The 25,195-nt window shown below is 38.1% G+C and overlaps 1 protein-coding gene across 1 annotated transcript in view; it reads right to left on the bottom strand.

Moving 5' to 3' along the window:
- LOC145407387 (prominin-1-like) overlaps positions 1–25,195 on the bottom strand; it is a 136,346-nt gene that overhangs the window by 24,425 nt on the left and 86,726 nt on the right. The window contains exons 9-20 of the mRNA XM_080278322.1: positions 21,643–21,808; positions 20,831–21,008; positions 20,230–20,373; positions 19,525–19,731; positions 18,600–18,708; positions 15,215–15,349; positions 14,869–14,997; positions 14,137–14,322; positions 13,733–13,891; positions 13,258–13,379; positions 5,908–5,958; positions 186–239 (exon numbers count right to left, since the gene is read on the bottom strand). Coding sequence (XP_080134448.1) covers positions 186–239; positions 5,908–5,958; positions 13,258–13,379; positions 13,733–13,891; positions 14,137–14,322; positions 14,869–14,997; positions 15,215–15,349; positions 18,600–18,708; positions 19,525–19,731; positions 20,230–20,373; positions 20,831–21,008; positions 21,643–21,808 — 1,640 coding nt within the window. The remainder of the gene's footprint in view (positions 1–185; positions 240–5,907; positions 5,959–13,257; positions 13,380–13,732; positions 13,892–14,136; positions 14,323–14,868; positions 14,998–15,214; positions 15,350–18,599; positions 18,709–19,524; positions 19,732–20,229; positions 20,374–20,830; positions 21,009–21,642; positions 21,809–25,195) is intronic.

The raw sequence follows: 25,195 nt of genomic DNA, 5'->3' as shown, positions 1-25,195 counted from the left end.
GTTAGTAAATCAAGTCCTGTGGTACCCAATACGAGGCACAGGAGGCCCAAATGTTAGTATGGGGTTGGCCTGGGATGTTAGCAACGAGGCAACAAGACGTATAGGGTCGGGGATGTCATGCAAACACACACACATACACTTACGTACACTGACACGCATCCACGTACACGCACCACATTACTTACGTGGTGAGAGGGATGTTGTCTCGTTCGGCATAAGCGTCATACATGGACTCTTGGCTGGTGAGAGAGTTTACACCCAATTAACACCCAATTTACACCAATTTACCCAATTTACACCAATTTACACCCAATTTACACCAATTTTTATCAATTAACATCAATTTGTACCCAATTCACCACAACCATTTTCCCTTCCTTTTCCTACTTCCCTTTTTTTTGTGAGTCGCTCCACGCCCATATATTTATTTATTTTTTTTTACTATTTTCACATAATTGGCCCCTTCAGTACTATGACAGCTTTTTCATTTTTATTTTATTACCAACAGATTGCTTTTTCAGCTTAAGGTTACATCCACACCAAATGATTCCTGGCGAGGGTGGCTGTGGGTGGGAGTCTATCTATCTATCTATCTATTGCCGAACGCCATAATCCTGTAAGGGGTGGCCATTTGACTTTGAGTTATTTGTTTTACAGGGAGGGGCACTAACCCTCCAACCACCCATTTGTTGACACATAGGGAACACGTATGGTTTGGTTATACAGCTACCACCCAGCGTTGTAAATGGTTTCTCGGCTTACAGGTCCTGCATCATTATAACCACGGAAGATGATCCATTATATGTGGAAATGCTGAGTGGGATAGAGATACAGCACAGACCTTGAGTTCTTTATTTTCTCTAACACTTGACTTTTGTGTGGCCTGAAACATTAGGGAAAATCGAGAATTCAGGCTTTATCCTGTCTCTCTCTCTCTCTCTCTCCCACCCAACATGTCCACCTAACCATGGAAATTTTTGTCTGCACCCACCAATATCCAATAAGGCTCCATAGTGATGCAAAACTCCCACCCACACCTGCTCACAGGCAAGAATTTGATGTGTATGCAGCCTAAGAGCACTCATGTGGTGAAGGGACAAGAAGCTATTGGCATTCACCTCTTCATCACAATAGGTCTCCCCAGAGCTGAATAGAATCATGTGTCAAAGGCATGATGATGATGATGATGATGATGATGATGATGATGATGATGATAATCCATCCATCCATCATCCAATCCTACACTGCCGCACAAGGAGGGTAGGAGCCCGGGAAGATATTGAGTTTCCCTTCAATATGATGGTACTTACATATTTTATACTTGCCATCACCTATATTATTAGGTTTTATTCAGCTAAGAAGAGATCTCTTGCAGTGAAGGGATTAATGATAACTTTATCCAACTTCTTCAAGACCATGAGGCTCTTCCTTTGCTAAAAAAAAAAAATCACCAAAAGGCAGCAACAAAAAATTTAAAAAGATGTCATTATACTGAAGGGGTTGAAGCTTTTTGTCACTGATAATTCACAAAGAAACTCATGATCATATTTCTCTGGTACCTTAACTAAAGTCAATTTTTACAGGAAAGACAAAGAAGGAAAATGCTGATAATGCTTTCCAATTCCCTCATTTTTCCTGCAAAATGATATAAGATCCATCAAGAAATTTATCCTACATTTCTCCATGAATATCAGCCATGGTTTAAGAATACAATGAGTCAAGATACAAATTTTGACAAAGCCTGATATTCCCACTGATCTGATAACTGATTGGCTTAGTATTTGTGTGTATTTACAAGAGCATAAGGCAGTATTCAAATGAAACACATATTCCAAACACACCAACTGTTCTGCATCCGGAGTAATGGCCTTGTATCTCTGAGGTCGGAGTTGTATTTCTAGTGGCATTGGATATTTCTTAACACCTCTTTCTTTGTGATTTATACTGCACTTAGCACCTCAGTATCCTCTTGTTTGTTGATGATGCAAATTATATTGATATTAAAATGATATAAATAACATACTGTCCAAGAGAATAACAATGTGTAATAGACAAAATAAATCACTATGCAAGAGGTGATAAGAAGCCTCCTAAGCCACCTCTTTCTCAGTTACTTATTCTGCAATTTACACATCAATATCCTCTTTATGTTACTGACAATGTGCATTGATGTTCAAACCACATACACAACAATAAGAGAAAATATTAAGGCACGGTTAGCAAAATACATCGTAAGAGAAGAGGTGATATGAACTGTCCTCTGCCACCCTAAATACAACCCATATTCTGATGCAAATTGTCTGATGGTACAAGTCAGGATAACATCTGAATAAGAATACTCCATTTCATTAGGTTACATTCCTGGCATAACATTCCTCACTGTCACCTGTATCATGTTTGACAATGAAAAATTATATGTCTAAAATGTGCCCTAATTAAATAGGGTGTTCCTTTATCCCTACTTTAACAATTGAATAATGTGCATCAATACATGTCTCCGCCGTATTCTACAAACAGAGATCAACAGCGTAAGCAAGCACATAGTTCCTGACCGTCACTTGTGAAACCCATGATGAAGAGTACAGTATGTTTAGGTTCTGTATCCCACTAATATATATGCTTTGTAGAGACAGGCAGGATAATCACATCTAATGCTCACATCTGTTCAACGTATGACCCTTGAAGGCTTGTGACCCCCTTCATAAAAGTTAGGGGTCTTGCTGCTGAATGTGCTTTTTAGCATGGAATCTTGGCTAATCAAATGCTCACAACTCTTTCAAAAATTATGCTCAGAAATTTGTGAAACTCAATGTGAGTAAAGCATTTATGACTTTTGCAACCTCATTACATAATTCTCTCTCTGTTGAAAGTCATTTCCAAAAAGACTTTCATTAAACTCCAGAGGTAAATAAAGAATGTTTTGCTTCTCTACCTCAATGCAAAATGCACTCTGTAATGTGAAATGCAGGTAAACTGCACCCTTCAACATCCTTAATGTGAGGAGAGTACATTTGGCTTCTGCTCCTGCTGATGAATATACAATGCTTGGTCACAGTGTCTCTACAATGACTCACCTGTCACTACCTGTGTGCTTGCATACACCTTCACATTCTCAGTTTAAGAATACAGTGGTCTATGTCCAGGCCTCCCATGATCACCATATCAAAGCTATTCACTTGCCTCTTGGTATTCCTTTCCCCCCATGCTGATTCTGACACACATGTGGCAGGGACACGATGCTGGGATAAATGTGTGAAAGAATACACATGTCTGATGCTTTCCATGGTGGCACTGATATAACCAGACTGCCCCACTGCATGTTTATACAAATGTCCCTCAACTCCCTCCTTATCCCTCACATGAAGGATGGTGGACTGTGATGGGAGGGCAACTTCAGCCTCCAGTCCACCTGGTTCACATCCAAACAAACCAGGGGCCCCAACAACACATCTGCACAATTTACGCAGTGCACATCCATTCACACATTTATCCTAGCACTGCTGCCACAGGTATGACAAAAAAAAAAAAGGGGGAAGAATGACTCTGAGGATCAGCCCAGGGTATTATGGCCAGCAGAATCCATGACACTTTCTGGTAATGTGGTATGTGTTGCCTCTACAACAGTTAGTTAATATTACTTGCTATATACAAATCCAGTACCAAAAACCCTCTCCAAATCCACAGAAATATTACATGTTCAATAAAGGGAAAATCAAACTAAACATTCACAGGAAAAAAAAAAAAAAGATCCCTTTTAGAACCATTATGAGAACCCTGAACACATTTACACCAAAAGGAGAAATGGATGAAGAAACTGACCCCTTCATCAACAGGATGCATTTTTAATCTTTATTTTTGCTGCCTCTAGACAATTTTTTTACATTTCAGAGATATTTTGTACTGAAAGGTCATATATATATACACACACAAATCCTAAAGTTCAAAATATCTCACCTGAGTGGAATAAAAGTGCCTGGAGATAGCAGAAAAAAAAAAAAAAAAGTGCATCATTTCACTGAAGGGGTTAAGATGAAAACAATGTTGAAGATATCATGTCAGGAGATGAAAAGTTGACATGAAGAATTGACATGAAGAGCTGACATGAGAAGTTTAAATGAAGAGCTACATAAAAGTTAGCACAAAGTTAGCATAAAGATTTAGCAGACAAAACAAGACCTGCAACAATAACAATGTTGCTAAAAAATATAAACAAACAGCTGGAGGAAGATCTAGGTCTACGGGAAAAATAATATATATAACTGAGAGTAATAACCAGAGGAGCCAACATGGACAGCAGCATACGCATAGCTCAGGCCAGGCTACCATGTCACCTATGTGGGTATTCTTGGGGTACAGAATGCTCCCTGGCACTTCTTTGTGACTAGTTTTTTAATATTATAGTTCTGTATTTTCTTTTATGCTGTTCCTATCTTTCTAAAACCAAAATAGATTGAATAAATGACATACAGGAGAATATCCAATGTGTCGTATGCAAAAACAAAAAGTAATTTATTTTGATTATCCTGTAGGTTAACTAATTTATCAATACTGGCATAAATTATATCTACCTATCCATCCATCTATCTATCTGTCTATGTATCTATCAATTCATCCATCTATCTATCTATTCTGCATAACATGCCTTGATAGTCTCATGTATGTTGACTGTAACTCAGTAGTAATAATGACATAAATTCTGTCCGTCTATCTATTGCCACGCAACTTAATCCCGTACGGGGTGGCCATGAACAAATCACCTCCATGTCGCCCTGTCCTCTACTGTCAGGTTGCCCACTCTCCAATTCACACCACCTGAATTCATATAGTGTACCTCTCCTTCCCATCTTTCCACCTCATCTTCAGTCTCCCTCTCTCTCTCTTCAAGTCATATCACCCTCATTCATACACTGTACCTCTCCATCCACTTCCTCTACCTCGATCTCCCTCTCCCCCTCTTTCACTCACTCTCTCCTAGTCAATCTCTCACTCAGCATAAACTGCACACATAATATACAGGAGAGAACTGTGATCCCAACAATTAATTAGGGAAGTGAGGATAAGACTCTGCTGGAAGGAAACAAGTCAAGAGTGAAAGGTGTGGAAATGTGTTATCTAAGAGGTGTATAGAGTACTGTGGAGAGAGAGATTGACAAATGAGGAAGTGAAGGAGTGTTGTGGTGTTGATGTGGATAAAATCAAGAGTAAGAGGAGTGGAAATGAGTTATCTGACAGCAGAATGTGGAGTTATGTGGAGAGACAGACAGCCAAACGAGGATGTTGAGGAGTGTTGTTGTATGACGTGGATGTGTTGGAAAGTGTTATAAGTACCCTGAGATAGACTGGCCAGGTGAAGAGAATGAGAAGCTTGGGATTGACTGGGAGTGTATGTGGATATGGGAGAAGAGAGGGAAACAGGATGAAGTGGAGAAATGGGTGTGGAGGTGTAAGAGTGAAAGCGGTGCAAAATAAAGGGAAGGGGAGAGGGAAATTGAGGATTATGTGGAAGAATATGTTGGACAAGTATACATATGAGTGGTGTGGGATGGGAGAAAGGCTGCCTGATGGCAGAGCACTGAACAGGGAAACGAAAGGGGAATTTGTTCATGGCCACCCCCTCTGGGACTGAGGCATCTGGCTTTAGATTGACAAACAGACAGACAGAAAGATAAACAAAAGTAGACTGATACATAGACAGATAAATAAACAAATAGACAGACGAACCAATGGATAAACAGATACTGAAGACTGGATTACAAACATGCCATAAACAGCAATATACTAGTCAGGAAGAAGTGCAAAGGAACAAGCCAATCCCAGAAGAATTCCCCCATTTGCCTTAAGTACAGAGTAGACACATCCACCAAACCAAAACAACACAGATCCTATCATGTACGAGGCCATACTCACTTGCACATAGGAAAGCTGTTCCTCTCATCATATGCATCATACAAGTATTGGCTGTCAAGTAAATATCTGGATGTTAATTTGCTAGAATACATACTAGGAAAACTACATGGCAAAATTATGTAGAAAAAAAAACAAAAACACTAAAATGACATGGCTAGCTGACATTTTGACTATGGGATTCTGTAGTATCATTTTGCTCAAACATATGGATCACCCAGGTGCCTTTCAGTACAACAATTATTTTATTTCATTGCCGTTACATCTGCTGAGTTTTATTCAGCTTTCAAAAACCCCTTTACTACTATGAGACTCTTCTTGAGCTGAATAAAATCACATGGCAGTAACATGAATGAAATAAAGCCATCTACATACTGAAGGGCATGACACATTCACAAGTCAGTCTGGTTCAACATCATTATCATTCAAGTATTGCTCACTGGTAATACTGTGCCCTGGACACAGGTAAATGATGGCCTAGCAGAAATGGCAAACAGTAACAGCCAATTATTTATCACCTCTCTCAAGGCCCTACAGAACCTAGAGGGCATGACAATCTGAGGGCAGACTACCACAGTCTTAAACTGAATCACTTAAGATTTAAGAGACCATCTAAGGTCCCTGGCAACATTTCACGGAAAGAAAAGCCTAAGATCACATCCCGGATTCCACTACAGGAAGTCAGCACAGCAACCCTCCTCCTGCCAGAGCGTTATGTAGGACAGAAAAACCTCCAACAACCTCTGGGATCTGAACCTCTGTGTGTGAGGGACAACTGTCTCTTTGACTCAAATACTCTACCACTAGACAAAAAAGTAATAATTTTAAATAATTACAATGAATTTTCCAATGGTGACAGCCACATATTACCCTCTCTGGGGCATACACACCTGAGGCTGGACAACTTTAAAGCAGAACATTAACGAGTAGGAGACTGACCTGTGCACACTGTATTATAACATTATCAGAATGCCTCCAGTCTTTCATAAGCAGTAATGTTTAGTCCAGTTTACAGAAAAAACAAACTGATATATGTAAATTTCTTAATGTTTCATCTCATCAAAAAGTAAGGAAAGTTAATGATACTCGGTTTATAGACTGCACATTACACAACACTCACAGCCAACCCTCAGAGCAATGTTTGAACAATAACAAATCACTGACCTTTTATTTGTGAATTTCATTTGTGACATCCTAGGGTTATACAGGATTTTCATCACATTATAAGGCACCTTAGTCCTTCCTCCTTACCAATATATTTCTGTCTATGGAGCACTGATATTCCCCTGTTATTTATGCAACCTATGTCAATATACAAAAAGATAGAGTAAATAACATCAAAGGGAATATTTTGGCATAACATCCAAAATCAATCACTAAAGGAAGAGATGCTTCAGTTACTTCTTTTTCAGTTAATTTTGCATAATACACCTTCATATTCTCGTAGACATTGTTAATTTACATCTTTCAAATACTGACATAGGTTCCATACATAAGATATAAGAGAGTATTATCATGCTGCATAAAGAAATACATAAAGATGAAGTACTGCAATGCTTAATAAAGTGATAAGAATACAATCCATATGTCTGATAAAAATAAATCTTCCCGAGACTACCACTGTACACAAGCCACTACCAACACAGGGTGAGGCGGAAGCTTGAGGGAGGGGGGGATGGAGGTGGAGGGAGGCAAAGGAATGCTTAACCTCTTCACTACGAGTACTGCAGAAGGAGAGGGATGCCTTCAAGTTGTGACACTGATACGACTATGGAGTTTCACTGCCTGGTTATACAAACATCTCTTAGTTCCCTCATTATCCCCCAAAATGAGGACTATGAATGGTGGTCCATTGGATTCACATTCAGAAGAGCCTGGGGTTGGAACTACTACTGGCGCTACTGTAATTCTGTGATTTTATGAAAAGTCTCCCCTACAGTAAGCTGAATACATAAATTCCTCTCTCTTTTGTTGAATAAAATAATTCTGACACCAGTCATTAAAAAAAAAAAAAAAAAAAAAAAAAAGTCTGAACAGAGGAAAATAATGAATTTTCGTATTGCCGAAAATAAAATAAACTTTCCTCGTACTGAAGGGGTTAATCAACGTCTGGTTTGGGCTCGCACTAATCTCATGTGGGCATTCAAATCTGAAGGGGGTGAGGGAAGGGAGGGCAGTGGGGATGGAGGAGCAGGGGAAGAGGTAAGCTACAGGGAATGAGATATATGAGGGTTGGAGCGCTACACTAATGCTAATGAAAATGTTTCGCTGATCAAAGCTATTTTGGCATCTATCAAAATTTCAGAGTTAAAATTATTGGCGTGTTATTTTTTTTTTATATATCTCTTACTCCAGGCAATAAAGTTTACAGTCTATAAATATCCTCTCCAGTCCTTATCAAAACTAAACCAAATGAAAAACTGTAAATGTGTTTTCTGATATTTCTAATTGCACTGTGAGAAATTTAGTATATACATGAATAATTTTTTACTTCACTCTATAAAAATGAATGTTCCTTTAATTATTCCTAACTACAATTCCATTACAAGTGCTTCTTTCATAACCAGTTTACTTCTGGTCATGTTCAATATTACAACAAAATGACGGTACCCTCCAAAACTGAAAATAACTTCAAACATTCATTTCTACATTTTATCAAAATACTGTATTGTGATCATTCAATTAAGTTTTTTTCCCCAGGCTCAAAATTACATTCAATATACGAACTGCATCTTTTGCATACAATGCAATTCCTTAAGGCATACGTACACTATATGAAGATATAGATAACAGTGCCACTTTTCAATACATCAGATTTTTTGCATTCAAAATTACATCAAAACAGAATGAGACCCGAATCTTTCAAAGCAAACTGTAGATATTCAAAACTTCACTGCTTTGAAATGGCAGTGTACAGTCTTTCACACACAATCAATTGCCTAAAAATCTGCTGAGACAAATAAACACACATTACACAAACAATATAATTATCTCCTGGACTCCTAATTTGCTGTCACATTCAGTTATGTGATCCTGCGAAGGTAATCTTGAACATTCATAACAACCTCACCACACGGACCAAAATTAGAGCCTATTTCAACTTTGCATTTCCATATTCTCTCCCTACAGCTATCCTTGTCACATCCTGTTTGACGACTTGCAAGTTTTGGGCTACAACACTGATAATTTTCATAGTATTAGCATAAATCATGTTTTCAATAGATAAATACCCTGTGAAAATAGCTTTGAAATAATATCATGCACCTGCTGAACAATGCTATGCTTCAAGTTAGCCATTAACAGGGAAAAATATAATATCAAAGACAATCCATCCTATCACAGTGTTTGAGACGTTGCTTATTATTTTCCTTTTTTAAAACTCAATTGAAGTATAACCCTGTCAAGGAAGTTTTTATTAATGTGCCAAAGTTGTTTTCACACAATACGTATTTATTCTAAATGTCATTTATGTCCCTACAGTACCAAAAAAATGTTCATGGCCCATATATTAAACTCCTTTGCTGCCCAAACCTTGCAAATGGTCAAATGTTAGCCTTTTCAATTTGATGATTACTTTTTTTCTCTCTCTCCTATTCTTGCTGTTTCCAGGCAAATTTATTCAGCTTTTAGACACCTTTTGAGTGATGGGCTAAATTATGATTATATCTAACTTCTCTCTCAGAAAGTCTTTCAAAAACTGAATAACATTATACAGAGATAGCAAGAACAAAATTTAAAATACATCATCAAATTGGAAAGGTAAAAAAAATAAAAAAAAATAAAAAAAAATAAAAGTTCTCTGCACCAAGTTTATGTAGCTATTCTGGGGCTTGGGATAAATAATACGAACAACAACACTGCATAAATCACTACAATAATAATGCTAATGGACACTCTAAGCATACAGTTCTAAAATACCTATATAAGGCAAATAAAGCTTGTAAAACCATGGAATATTTACACCAGAGAAACTGACGTCAAAAGCCCTACAGTTTAAAGCATAATGGAAATTCTAAGCATACACTTGGAAAATACCTGTACAGTATAAAGATTAAGCAAATAAAGCTCTGAAACCTATTCCACAGATATTTATAGAAGAAAACTCGATGCATAAAGCCCTTCATGGCATAATAAATAATCTAACATACACATTAGAAAGATATGTATAAAATTAAGGAAAAATAAATAAAAGACTGTATATCTGTGAAGCAACAAGGATAAATACTGTAAACCTAAAAGAAGTATTTACACCACAAAACTTGAAGCCTAAGAAAAAAAGAAAAAACACTTACCGCTTAAATTTTTACACCAGACAACTCAATGAAAAAATAAAGTCCATAAAACCATAACAGAAAACCCATCCAGCTCGCATCGTAACTCCGAACATGACTAGAATCATTCTGTGGTGGCCGTAATACAAATAATAATGAAATGTTACTGCTCTGAAGCCGTTTGACGAAGTTGGTTACAAGCACCACGAGTACTACATATAAACATTGTAACCTCTCGGGATAGAATTAAAATTTTAGAAGCATCACCAGAAAGAGCTCTTCAACAGTAAAGCAGCAACGGTCAATCTCATGTAATCTCCATCAAGGAGTAGGAGCCAAAGGCTAGGCTACCACTGTCCAGCATTTTTATTTTTATTATTTTTATGAAAGGAAGAAGGAACCAAAGACTAGAAGCCTGCAAGATTGTTCACTCCTACGGGAAAAAAAAAAAAAGTGAGAGCCAGATTTCAATCCAAGATCAATTCATTTTCATATGCCTGGAAACATAGTGTTTAAATAACCGGAGGTCACAGGCAGACGGAAATAAAAACAGACGGAGACAGTTCCAGAGCTGATCCGTTGCATATGACCAATTAAACTAGTGAATCATACCTAGGTTGCCAAATCATGCCTTGGTTAAGTCCTGGTCTGGTTTTGTTCAATTATGTTAAGTGCATTTTGGCTCAAGAAAAAATACTAACAAGTTAAAAGAAATAAAGAAAAAAAAGAAATAATAAACTACACAGGAATCACTCGCATAAAAAAAATATATATGTATATTGTCAATCAATCTGAAACTTAACCATTTCTTAGGCATATTGTTTATTCTGGCTAACACATAAAATCTGATTCAATTGAAGGTATAAGAAATTTGTTGAAAAGCTGCTTTTGGTGGCATTCCTCAAGTAAAACATTTCCCCAAGTTGGAATCCGAGTCTTCAAGCGTCATATATAAACAAAACACCTCCTTGCCGTGTGAGTACTTGTGTCTACAGTGCCTTCACAACAACAAAGTGGCAACACAACTCTACCGTGACTCCCACCGAGCAGCTTCTACTACCGAGTGTTGCTTTGAGGTGCAATGGGGTCATAGTTCATTCATTTTAACTTGGCTCAGATTTTCGTCCTTTGGCAGCTTGTTTTACGAAGCACAGTGGCAGAAAAAGACAACACTATGACTCAGCATCCTGTCCATATAACTTTTTCATGATTAGCATCATATTCTGGCATTCATCTAGTTACACCTCAGCATTCATGATGGGGAGAAAGCAACTGCAGGCCAAGTTAAAGTGAATAGTGAATTAAGTGCCGTAACTAAATACACAGCGACACTTGCGAAAATGTGTTAGGAAGCACTACCAGTCGTTAAATAGTCAAATTTCTATTATGTTTCAGTCATGTTTCCTTCCATCATTGTAATTAAGTCTGGATGTGTGTTAGGAAGTGCTACAAGTCATTCAAATGTCACATTTTTATGACGCTTCAGTTGTGTTTCATATTACCATTATAATTAAAAGGAAAGTAGGTCATGAATAAAGCTTGCCACTTCATCTCACTTAATGTTTCTACTATGTTTCAATCACATTTTAATCATATTTCATTTTACCATTATAATTACGCCTAAAACAGTCATAAATAAGTTTGCCACCATATCAATCAAGAACTGGTACTACTGATTATGCTTATCATAATATATAAATTCATAATAATAAGTCGCATTTTTCATTCTGTAATAATTAAAAACTGTATCACTTATCCCCTTTTCTGAATATTAAAAAATGATTGAAAAAAAAAAAATGATTAAATATCTGTAAAGGCATAAAAAAAAAACAACAACACTGGATACCTACGCATAACACAGTAACTTTAAAAACAAGAAATTTACACATAAAAAAAAAAAAAACTGTAGTAACATGGCACATTTAGAAAGCCAGTACATTTTTAAAACCATAATGAAATACCTTCTTGAACCTTACCAATGCAGATCATAATGTCTTCAGTTTGCGTCCATCCCACTGATATATCTTGCTCGTTCTACCCATTAAGCTCATTTGTTAGTTTGTATTATTTGGCTGATTAGAAGTTAGTGGACTTGGAAACTATACTCTTTTCACCTTAATTTGGCCCAGATTTTTGTTATTTTGCAGCTTTTTTCACACTGCTCAGTGGCAGAATGAGGCAGCACTATAATTCCACATTCTTTCCATAGGACTTCTTCATGACTAGCATCATTTTGTGTTAATCCACTGTTACAATTCAGAATTCAAGATGGGGAGATGGCAATTTTAGGCCAAGATAAAGTTAAAAGAGTATATAATCAAAATATCATGGAAGAAAATTAGCCAATACTCTAAGAAGCATGGAAAATATAAGTCTATGCCTCACTGTTAATATATCCATAGAAAAAAAAAAAGACACTATGCACTAAAAACTGAAAAGAAGAGAATGGCAGGTTAATACAACAGCCAAATCATTCTGCAGCACACAGCACACACAGTAAATAATGGAAAACCACCAGAGGAGTAACAATCCAACAGCACAGTCACTATAGCACAACGATCTTTTAAATCAGTCCCAAATATCCCACATACAAAAACTGACAGGGAGCAATAAATAATAAATGTAACACTCCATTCCTTTGGACATTGTATAAGGCTTAGGGTATGAAAAGATCCGAAAAGATATTGCATTCCAGATCAGTTAAGATGTAAGAGACCATCCTATGTCCTTAGTACAGTTTTACAAATGGAAAAATCTCCGGCTATGTCTTTTTATCTGAAATGTAGCTAGTTACTGCACAGATTCTTTCAGCTATGACTGAACTCCTATATTACTGAAGCCCTCTACTGAAAAGTAAAGATACTTGTACATAAAACAGGGCTTGATAATTATGGTGCATGGAAGCCAGCTGTATATCCTAACTCCTTTAAAAAGTTTTGCTGTTCAGTATTTACACAAGAATCAGTTTTAAAGCCAAGTGATCTCTGTGCTAAAAGACTGTTTACTGAATAAATAGGATACCCAGGTGGCCACAATGTTAAACCCCAATAGCACACACACACATAAATGACCGCACACTTACGATTCGTTGAGTGGGCCGGGATAAGGTTCGGTTTTGCGATACAGCGAGGCGAGGTGCACCGCCAGGACCAACGCAGGAAGGAAGAAAAAGAAGACCCAACCCACACTGGCCCAAAACCCATTCTGTTGAGGCGACAAAAAAATAAGACAAAACTGCACAAGGATATCATTATCTAGATTATTATTATTATACACTATACAATAGACACGCAATCATACTTTCTAGTTTCTCTCTCCTTCTCCCTTTTTCCCTCCATCCTGCCCTCTTCTTCCCTCCAGTACTAATAAATGGGTATATAATATCTATACAGCAAACCAGTGTGGCAGCATTATAATAGTAGACACAGAATCACACCATCAAACTCTCTCCTCTCTCTCTCTCCCTCCCCATCTCCCTTCTCCTCTTCCTTTCCCTCTCCCTCTCCCTCTCACTCTCCCTCTCTCCCTCACCCTATTCTTTCCCTTCAAATACTCACAAATGGGTACATAATATCCTTGCAGAAAGCAGACGTGGTGGCATTATATATAGTAGACACAGGACCACACCTCCCAATGTCGCTCTCCACGGCTACTTCAACGTACCACACAAACTCATCAACATTGGCCAGGAAGTCCTCAGAAAATCGTGCCACAAGCTGGGGGAGACAGGCAATCAGTGAGCTGGAAGACTGAGGATTGTGTTCTAAGTGGCTTTGGAAATTTCTTAACACCTCTTCCTGTGTGACTCATCGTGTCATTAAAAACACACGGGTCCACAGCCAGGCTACTCAGCCCACACATTTACAGTGAGAGTGACTACCACTTGGACACTAATACTGAGCCACTCATGCTGAATTAACATTACCACAAAGACACACAGTAAATACACTCTCGCTCCTACCTCGGTCACCTCCCTGGAGCCATTTATACGCAGGTAGTTCTGTGCAAACTCTGCCTGAGCAATGAGATCTCCGATGGCTTCACGCAGACTGGTTTTGTTGAACTTGAGGTGCTCGTTTAGTCGTGCTGTTGTCTCTTTTAGAGTTCTTGTCAACGACCCAATTGACGTCACCCATCGTTGCAGACCCTGGTGGCAACAATGTGAACACTGGTTATATACTATACAGTACTTCATTCGCTTTTACTTGGCACAGAGTTTCTTCATTTTTGCAGCTTATTTCATGAAGTTCAGTGGCAGATAAAGACGTTACTACAACCCTACATCCTTTCCATGGCTCTTCTTCATGATCAGTATTATACTCTACTGTTACAACTCGGCATTCAAGATGGAGAAAGGGCAAGTTAGGTGCAGTGAGAGTAAAAGGAGATTGTCGTCATTGTCATTGTCGTCATCATCATATCATCATCAAATCCTCCTCCTCCTCCTCTTCCTCCTCCTCCTCCTCCTCCTCCTCATCATCATCATCATCATCATCATCATCATCATCATCATCATCATCATCGTCATCATCATCATCATCGTCATCATCATCATCATCATCCCAACCTTCGTTTCCCACCTAAGGATGGGGTAAGGTAGGGTTCAAGAGCGCGTGAGAACAAATCTTGAGAGAATGAGAAATTTGAATGTGTTGACAAGTAATAAAAAAAATAAATAAATAAAAATACTCACCTCCAGATAGAGTGCATCGTTCTTGAGCTGTACGGACACCTGAGTCTGCTCGTTGGGGACGCGATCGGCTGTCTGATTCAACAACGCCGCTAGTTCCATTAGATCAATTGTTAGCACCTTTTTCTCAAGCTGTGGGGAGGGCAGGTGGGCTTACAGCATTTTTGTTGTTTTTATTATTATTACTGTTATTATCATCATCATCATCATCATCATCATAATCAATATCATTACAATCACAACAGTCAATCATCACAACAATCAACCATCCTTACTCTTATAATAAGGACCATCATCAAAACTGAAAAATTATAATTAATTCATTCATGTAAAATTTCATCCAACTTACAATGTCTGCATAATAGTCCCATGTATCTTTATCTGCCACAGATGAGTTGGCCAGTTCCCAGAGTTGTTCCTTGGCCACCGGGGACAGAATCTCAACATCCGTGTCAACACGTATCTCATGCATCAGTTGTTCAATCTGTGAGACAGTGAAATAGTGATATAAGAGTGGATATAGCAGGTTGCCACACTATGTGAAACTATGCTATAACATTATCCAAATCTTTTTTGTTCTATCAGAATCATAGAGGCCCATAAAAGGCATGGGTGACCAGCCTCACTTGCCCCTAAGTGATATTTTTAAAACCCCAACCATTCCATGGATAGGAACCCTTTCAGGCCCCACACAGGTGCAACACCTCAACCCACTAGACCACCAGGTGTTATCTGTGCTATAAAAGTATTGGAAAACCACAACAGAAGCCTAAATGCTTATAAGAACTCAGTAAAAGCCATTACTTTTTTCCCCTATACCTCTACCACAATGTAACCTACACACCTTGCCAACACACAAAAGTTATAAAAACCTGCAGTGCATATACACACAACATGCATGTCACTCCCCCCCCCCACACAGGAGCCCATTATGTTCAACTGGACTGACATCACACTTGGCTTGAGCTCAGCATAATGTATCATATGTATCATTTATAAAGGCTCCAACATGATTACATGTGTCAGCCATGTTCACCTAATGGTGGCTCTCCACACTGCTCAATCTCTGGCAGCCTCCCTATTCAGTCTCTTATCTCTCAGGCAACACTGTATGACCTCGTTCCATGTCTTTTTTTTTTTTCTTTTTTTTTTTTTTAACTCTACCCTCAACATTCACACCTCTCACCCTCTGCAAGATTAGAAGGTAAAATTTGTATACTTACCATCATCAGCATTTTCATAAAGATAAAAAGCATGGGAAGTACTGTTAGGAATAAACATCATTCATCATCCATGTTCAGATATTTATGTGGCCAAAAAAAAAATATTATAGACATAAATGGTATGAGAAAACTTCCATTACATCTGTCCTTAAGTCTTGGAAGTGTTCAGTTTATTGGATATTTACCATCATCCTCTTTTTTATGAAGGTAAAAATAAGGGATCAACATTATTAATGTTTTTCTCAACATTATTAATATTTTTCATTCATCATCCACATTCCAGTGTTTACACAGTCACAGGATTAACTTCTGGTAAGTTCATAAGTCTTTTAAGTTTTCAGTTTACTTCCATTTGTATTATTAATATTTGTTTACTTCATTTAAAGAAGTATTGGCGGGGTACTTAAAGCCTTCTGCCCAATGATGCCTTCTGCATTTTATTCCAGCTGTTATCAGGCAATTTTATTTAGCTTAGGAGAGCACATAACTGGTGATGACAGAGACAACAGCCACATTCACATCTTCAAGTGGTGGAGAGGAATGCCTTCATGTGGTGGCACTGGTATAACTGGGTGGCTCATGGCTGGGTATACAAACATCCCTTAACTACTTCCCTATCCCCCCAAAGGAGGGTGGTGGACTGAGGGAGAAAGGCAACTTAACCCCTAAAGGTCAGTCCCCATTTTGGAACGTGTGTCATGGGGATGTCGGTCCCCGTTCCAGAACGTTTGGACACTCTTACGTTCTCAGCCACTGTTGTACAATAAATAATCATACAAAACTGGAACATCACTCATTTTAAAGTAAAAGAGATGTAACTTGGTGGGTATGAAAATTTTTTATGATAGGTTTGATAGTTTTCACATGAAGAGATTTGTGAAAAATCACATTTTTTGCAAAAAATGCCCGCTCCTGACAGTCAATTTTATAAACAATGCCTGACCCCAAGGGGTTAAGCCTACAGTTCACCTGGTTCACATTTCAGATGAACCTGGGGCTACAAAAACTACAATATCTTTCAATGTTCCTCACCTCCTTTCCTACCCCCCAAAGGAGAATTATGGTCTACAGGAGAAAGGCAACATCAACCTGCAGTTCACCTGAATTATGAGCCTCAACCCAAAGCAAACACAGCAGTTTTGAAATCTTCCTAAGCCAAATAAAATTTTCTGTAAACAGTAAGATAAATGAGAAAGCATATCACTGAACTGGAAAGGCTAGAACTGGCCACCTGTGAGACTGGGGCTACAAGTAAGTTGACATTAACAACACTGATAATTTTTGTAGTACAGTATCAACCAAAACTGTACTAGAAATAGATTGTATAATATGAAAACTGCTTTGCCATAACATCAAGTATTTGCTGAAGCATGCTATGTTTCATTTTTGTTGTGTACTGAATAGGGACAATAATAAACAACTACTCAAACTATGAAAAGATGGGTGGTCTGTGATATTGTAATTTCCTTATTTATGGCTAAATCAAAGTATAACACAGTTCAGCAAGTATTTGATAGAATGTCAAAGCTATTTGCACATGATATTTATCTATTTTAAGCATAATTTGTGCTAATATGACGAAAATTATCAATGTCAGTAATTTGTACCGTATTTCCTTGTAACCCAAAATTCGCAAGTGGTCAATTGGTGAGAGGGGCTGAAATACATCAAAGGGTGCAACTCTGTAAGCCTGGCTCACCGTACCCTCTTAGTGCCATACATAATTAATTCCTGTATCAGCGTGCTCAAACTCAGTGCTGCTTCTTGACCATCATTTCCTTGTACATATGATGGTTCTACTGTATACTGGTTCTCCTGAAAGGCAAGTTATCTGACTATACTTCTTTCATTTAAACTTGGCCCAGATTTCCATCCTTTTGCAACTTATTTCACCTAACTCACTGGCAGAAAAAGACAATGCTGCAGCTCTACATCTTTTACATAGCACTTCTTCATGATAGGCACTGTATTCTAGTGCTAGGCTTCTGCTACAGCTCTGTATTTAAGATAAACTGATGACAATTTTAGGATAAGCTGGAGTAAAGGGAGTATGATATGTGTGAGTCTAAAGATTTTTCCTGCATCACTCATCTCCAAAAAGTGCTTGATATTAACATCCCTATTCAGTCATACAACTACTCTGATATTTTTGTCTCTCCTAGGTAACGTCTAAGTCTCAAATCTGTTACTCTAAGTTCTTATTTCTCCTAAGTACAGTATCTCCTAAGTCTCATCTCTTCTAAGTTAGCCTAAGATCTTGTCTCTCCTTAGTCCCTCTTATTATCTCCCCCGTCACATTCATGCTAAGTTATTCTAAGTTCTTGTCTCTCCCAAATCTCATTCATTCTAAGTTACTCCTAGGTTACATCAATTTGTTGGGTGATACCAAAAATAAAATTCTACCTATCTATCACTCTATCAATCTATCAAACTCATTATTGCCAGATGTTCTAATCCCATAAAGGGGGGCCAAATAAAGAATGAAAATTAAAAAAAAAAGTTTTAATATACCTTTTCATCGAGGTTGAGGCGATTCTTGTAGTCCTGTAGCTCTGCCAGGTTGCTGTCGATGCGATCAAGGTTGAGTACAGTGTAAAGACTTAGGTTTTGGTGGCATTTGCTGTGGGGGCAAGAGGAGAGTGCTGGTTTGAGTGGTTATTATATTATCATCCAATCCACTGTTGTCCCACGAGCAGCATAGAAGCCTGGGGCTAGGCAAATTGGTTCTGACCTTTAAGATGAGAGTGACCAGCCTCACTCATCCCCGAGTGGCATTATATGAGCTACAAACCCCAACCATCCCTTGGATATAAACCTACACAGGTTCATTATCATTATACCTATCTATCTACAGCCAGAGGCTATAATCCCGTAAGGGGTGGCTGTTTGTCTCTGAGTTAGTTGTTTTATGGGAAGGGGCACTAACCCTCCACCAATCCACTTGTTGAGATGAAGGGAACTCGTGTGGGTTGGTTATATGGCTACCACCCAGAGCTGTAAATGGTTTCCTGACTTACAGAAAACCATTAGGCTTGTCACTCAATGTTATGCCACCTAAAGAGGACAGAAGAGTATACAGTAAGTGACAGGAAAGATGGGAGAACTTGGAAGAGAGGTGGATAGACAAAGAAAAAGAATGATAAAAAGTGAAGGAAAATGTAGGCAGCACTGTATCAAGTGAGTGGATGATGTTTAACAGCATTATTATTATTTCAACATCACTGTCAATCAGACCTACTTTCCCAACCCAACTGCATTCAGATAAGACAGAAAAAAAATTTACAGAATGAGATATTACTCAAGTCTGCCCAAGTGGATGGGCCACACTTACATCCACTCTCCACTCAAGCCCAAGAAATCCTGGCTCCAGTAGAAAGTACAACTTGTTCCACTTGTAGCTTCACATCCACCTATCCAACAGAAATGAAATACAAACCTTATTATCTCTGTGATCCTTGGTGCTTGCCCCTCAGGGTAGTACGAGTCCAGGTTATACAGATCAGCTGCCACGGCAAATACTTCAGAATGCATTGGGTCGGCAAGTGGGTCACATACGAGGATTTCTGTAGCACTGCCAGCAACGAATAGCGCTGTTGTGCACGCCATGATTATTGGGGCGAAGAGGAACGTCAATCCAACACCACTGAAGAGGGGAGAGAGGGGGTGAAGGTGTGAAACTGGGGTAAATTAAAGATGTGGCAATAATAATATGAGACGGGATGAAGGTGTGAGGGTGAGGTGTGATTATATACGATGTGGCAATATCGGTAATAATAACAAAAAGATGAATGAACAGTTAACTCTATACCACCCCTTACATGGACCCAGGTCAAGAGGAGACCCAAAGTCTGACCTTAACTAAACCCTTTGCCACTATAGGTCTTTCCTGGAAGTCTGAAGAGTAAACTAAATGATAAATAAATGAGGCTGAATAAAAAGAAAAAAAAAAAAAAATCTTCTACACCTCTTGCTTACCACGTGCCAAAAACAATCATGCAATCTCTCTCTCTCTCTCCAATCTTGCAATCTTTAACTTCTTCCTCTTGTTTCCCAATATATACACTTTTTCCAGATCTACAAATGCCTACAATTTACAACCTAATTAACTAACTGACTCATTCTCTCTCTCTCTCTCTCTTACCACATAAGCCAGGAAGCACCAGTAGTCTTGTGACACGAAGTTGCTTCATCAGGTCTTCTTCCACAACAACCGAACACGACGCCCAGAGTGAGGCAAAGGGTTATCAGCAGCAGCAACACACACAGCCCTAGGAAACCCCAATATCTGAAACAAATATAATGAGTTAAGTTAATCCTAAAGTGTGGAATGTTATACTGTATGGCAATAAAATATGGGGAGTACAAGACAATGGTGATAGTGATGGTAATTGTAGGAATAGGAGTAGGAGTAGTAGTAGTAGTAAGAGCAGTAGTTGTGGTCTCAGGTTCAACTAATATGTGAACCCAGTGGACTGCAGGCTGAAGTTGCCCTTCTGCGGCAGTCCTCCATCCTCCTTTTGGTGGAAAAGGAGGGGGTTGAGGGATGTCTGCACAACTGGGCGGTGAAGCAAACCAGTTATCAGTTCCACCACAAGAAGACATTCCTCCCCAGCACCAAATGAGGAGTGTACAGTGAGGATGCAAAGATATATCGTAAGAATGACTCAATGGATGTGTGGTGTACAAATAAAACAGGATCATTATATACGAACCACCCTGTACAAGCCAAATTATCAACGCACCTGTACATAGCGTAATCATTAATGACATTCTGCATGACCCTGAGGTGCCAGTGGATCCGATGTAGGTATGAGGTTGGCTGCCGCTTGTAGTTTGGATCGTCTGGGTTCTCCGTTTGGCTCAGATCCACCGGCTGCAGCATACGATGGATCTTCTCTGCTGCGTCTTCGAGCTGTCCGCCTGGTAGGAAAGAAAGGGCCATGTGGATGATGAAATGGTTTGCAGAGCAGGTGGTGAATTAATAGTTGTGAGGGGAGGGGAGTAAGTACAGCATATATCTAACTACACGGGTTGAAAATTTTCCCTAAACTATGAAAAAATGTCCACAGGCAGTAAGAATAAAATGACTATTCTGTTCACCTTAACTTGGCCTAAAATCATCATCTCTCTATTTTGAATACTGAGATGTAACACTATATTAACACTTGAAAATGGTACTAGTCATGAAGAGATGCTATGAGAAGGATGTACAGCTGTACTACTGTCTTTTTCTGCCACTTGGGTCCCTGACATAAGTTGCAAAAGGACAGAAGTTTGAGCCAGGTTAAAGTGAATGAAGTATGTTTACCGAACGCTAAATTTACTTAATCCACAGCCCCTCTTCTCTGCTAAGCTGAACAGTCAGGACATTTAAGACCAGTGACCAGTCAACCATACCTATGTAGCATTAAGTAAGCAATAAACTCCAACCATACCTCAGATCTAAACCCTTTTGTGTCACACTGGACTGAAGTGCCTTAACCCACTGGACCACCAGGCACCTAAGTGTAAATTATATGGTTAACAAAATTTGTAAGCTTTTTTAACTTCTCACCTGCATCCTGAATCTTATCCTTAATCTCGGGTATGGAACTCTGGACTTTGTTTTGAATCTCGGTGGCTATGGAGTCAAACGCTCGCTTGCCTCGCTTCACCACAATCTCTATGTCATTCTCAATCAGCGCCGTCACATCATCCAGTTTTGATTGCACATTTGGCAGCTGCAAAGAAAATGGATATGGTGCCATGAAGGGGAGGCTTCCATATTTTAGTAGGCAGTTTAAAACGGTACTGGATGGCAAGTATAAAATAATAAATAAATAAATAGGAGCACAAATAAGTGACCTGATAGAAAAAAAAAAATCCAATCTTAAATTTGGAACAGTTTCATGGTTGCTAGTATCATAAATGCGATCTTTAATTTTTTTAACTGTAAATATTAATACCTGTACTAAGACTGATCTTGTGAATTTTGCTAAACATCTGAATTTAAAATGTTTGTTGGACAGTTTGAATACAAGCAAAAATTCTTTTTGTAGATTTAACAAGGAAGGCTAAATAACGCATTACTATAAATAACGCAGTACTTGCATAGTGTGGTGTGGCAGTGTGTGGTGTGGCAGTGTGTGGCATGACAGTGTGTGGTATGGCAAAGTCTTCTATTACACAATTATTTTCAGCACTTAATATGGAAACTTTACTTGTGCACAAACTGTCTAGCAAATATCTAACTATCCAATTAACTAGAAAAAAAAAAGCTAGTCAGTTCTTCTCGTATAATTTTCTACTTTTAACTTCCTAACTTAGGCAAATATAGACACAGTGATTTGTATAACAAAATTTAAACAATCTTTGAAAAATGTATAAATGTTATCTCACTTATCCATTGCTATTATTATTACTATTATACACAGGTGGGAATAACTATCATTAAAGTGAAGAGTGTAAAGGTATGATACTAATACGATTGTTTATCTAAAGGAAAAATCTACATGAAGATGTGATAGAGTGGTTTATCAGCATCATCTGAATCTAATGTGATGATGATGATGATGGTGATGAAGTTAAAAATGATAAAAAAAATAATGATGATAATAGTAGTGACAATGATGATGGTTATGGTGATGATAATAGTGATGACAATGATAATGATGACTATGACAACAACGATGATGATGATGATGACTATGATAATGATGACGGCGTCAATAATGATGACGATAAACTACACACATTTTTAACAAGAGATCTCTTCATGAAAAGTTATTTGGAGAGAAGCAGAAAGAATTTAAACAATAATATTAAAAGATTTTTTTTGTGTGTGCCCAGATAAGTTCAAAAATACCTGAAATAAAAATAGTGGTTATTTGTGGTATATATAAATTTGAAAAAGCTGTGTGAAAAAAGAAAATGAAAGATAAATAAAGAAAAGAGTACAAAATGAAAAATTAATGGGAGAAAAAAAGGAGAGGGAAGGAGAGGAGGATGAAGAGAGAAAGATAAAGAGAGGAAAGGAGAAGAGAAAGGAATGAAGAGAGACGAGGAGAGTAAAGAAAAATGAAGAGACGAGGAGAGTAAAGAAAAATGAAGAGAGAAGAGGAGAGAAGACCAGAGAAAAAAAGAGGTGAGGAGAGGAGAGGAAACCAGAGAAAAAAGGGGAGTGGAGAGCAGAGCAGAGCAGAGCAGAGGGGAGAAGTGAAAAGAAGAGAAGATAAACAGAAGAGAAGAGGGGACAATAAAGAATAAAACAACAAAATGTACGAAGATGAACTAAAAAATATAAAGTGTACATAAATGAAGTTAAAGGATGGAGTGGGAAGCCAGAGGAGGAAGAGTGGTATGAGAGGAGAGAGAGTGATGCTAGAGGAGGAAGAGTGGTGTGAGAAGAGAAAGAGTGGTGTGAGAAGAGAAAGAGTGGTGTGAGAAGAAAAAGAGTGGTGCTAGAAGAGACAGTGGTGCTAGAGGAGACAGAGTGGTGTGAGAAGAGAAAGAATAGTGCTAAAGGGGAGAGTGGTGCTAGAGGAGAGAGAGGTGTAAGAAGAAAGAGAGTGTGAGAAGAGAAAGAGTGGTGCTAAAGGAAAGAGTGGTGCTAGAGGACACAATGGGGCTAAAGGAGAGAGAGTGGTGCTAGAGGAGAGTTGTGCGAAAATAGGAGTGGTGCAAGAGGAGAAAAAGTGATGAGATAAGCTTGGAGGCATTTTTGTTGTGACCAGTCTGAATAAACTCTACATTAAGTGTCTGGTAACTGATACACACACAACATGTATTGTTAGAATAAGTGCCCAAAATTATTACAGAAATGTTCTTTTTTTCATGTGTTGACACACTAGATAAAACTCTATTGTATGTTAATTTTTAGTGAGTGAAACATTAAAAAATACATCCATTCATTGTATTGGGTGAAAAATTATAAACACTTTCCTTTAAAGGTCAATTACAGAGATAAAAATAATTTCTGAGTCCTATTCAGGATCCTTTACTACTGCATCATCATGCTGAGAAGCATAATAAATTTGCTTTCCTTGGCCAGCTACAATATTTTAAAATAAGTATATTATTTAGTACTTCACATTCAAAAACCTTCACTTCGTGGCAACAATGCTGTGATGTCACCAACACCCATCACAAAACATCTGAGATGCCTTGTCCAAGAAATACATTAATCCTTACTGCAACACACTGCACCATCATTATGTTACATTCTTGACTTATATTCTTGCAATACAGCTACTCAAACAATAAACAATTGTGACTCATCACATCACAGACCTTTCCGCTTATCTGTAGCTTTTGTTTTTTAAAAGGTTCAGGTGCTAAAAAATGTTTTGACAATGATGGCATTTCATGCAATGCTTCTGAGTTATGCTGAAGTATTCTGTTTCAGTAAATTATTTATATACAGCTATTCTTGCAGGTAACATAGGAATTTCATGCATTTATTTATCTCTGTAATTGACCTTTAAAGTGTACTATAGGGAACACTCAAAAACAAACTCCCATTCATTCATACGTGATGAAACAGTGAAAAAATATTCACCATTATTTTGTACTGGATGAAGCATTAAAAAAACAATTTATTAATTTATACTGAATGATACACTACACAAAAAATCTCCAGCTATTTGTACTGAATGGAAGATTTTAAAACATTCTCAATAATTCAGTATTTTATACTGTTGAGTATGTATGCCAATTCTCCTTATGATTAAAAAACATGGAAGCAAGTTTAGATTGCATTCAAAATTCATCATATACTCAAAAATATTTTTTAAAGGTCCCACATTACCCCAAGTGAGGTGTTGGGGCCTGAGGTTAGGCTACTGCACTCAAGAGTTGAGGTTCTACAACTTAGAATCATTTCCAGTTGTAACAATTATTTATTTCTACATGAGGAGCAAGAATGGAGGAGGACACAAGTTTCCCATGTCTTGTTCTTCCTGCAGTTGGAGTGGTGGCAGGGCAATTTAATTACTAGACCATTAGCGGACCAACTGGTGGTACCTTGAAGAGAAGACAGAAAAACAAAGAGAGAGATTGATAAACCGAAACAGGTACGAAGAATGACAGATGAATGACTACATGGATTTGACAAAGAGCTATAGATAGAA

Source organism: Coenobita brevimanus, chromosome 73, assembly GCF_032717465.1.
Source record: "Coenobita brevimanus isolate Jiangsu-jjx chromosome 73, ASM3271746v2, whole genome shotgun sequence".
Classification (NCBI taxonomy): Eukaryota; Metazoa; Arthropoda; class Malacostraca; order Decapoda; family Coenobitidae; genus Coenobita; species Coenobita brevimanus.
Note: the sequence above shows the minus strand (reverse complement) of the source record. Positions and strands in the feature narration are given on the sequence as shown.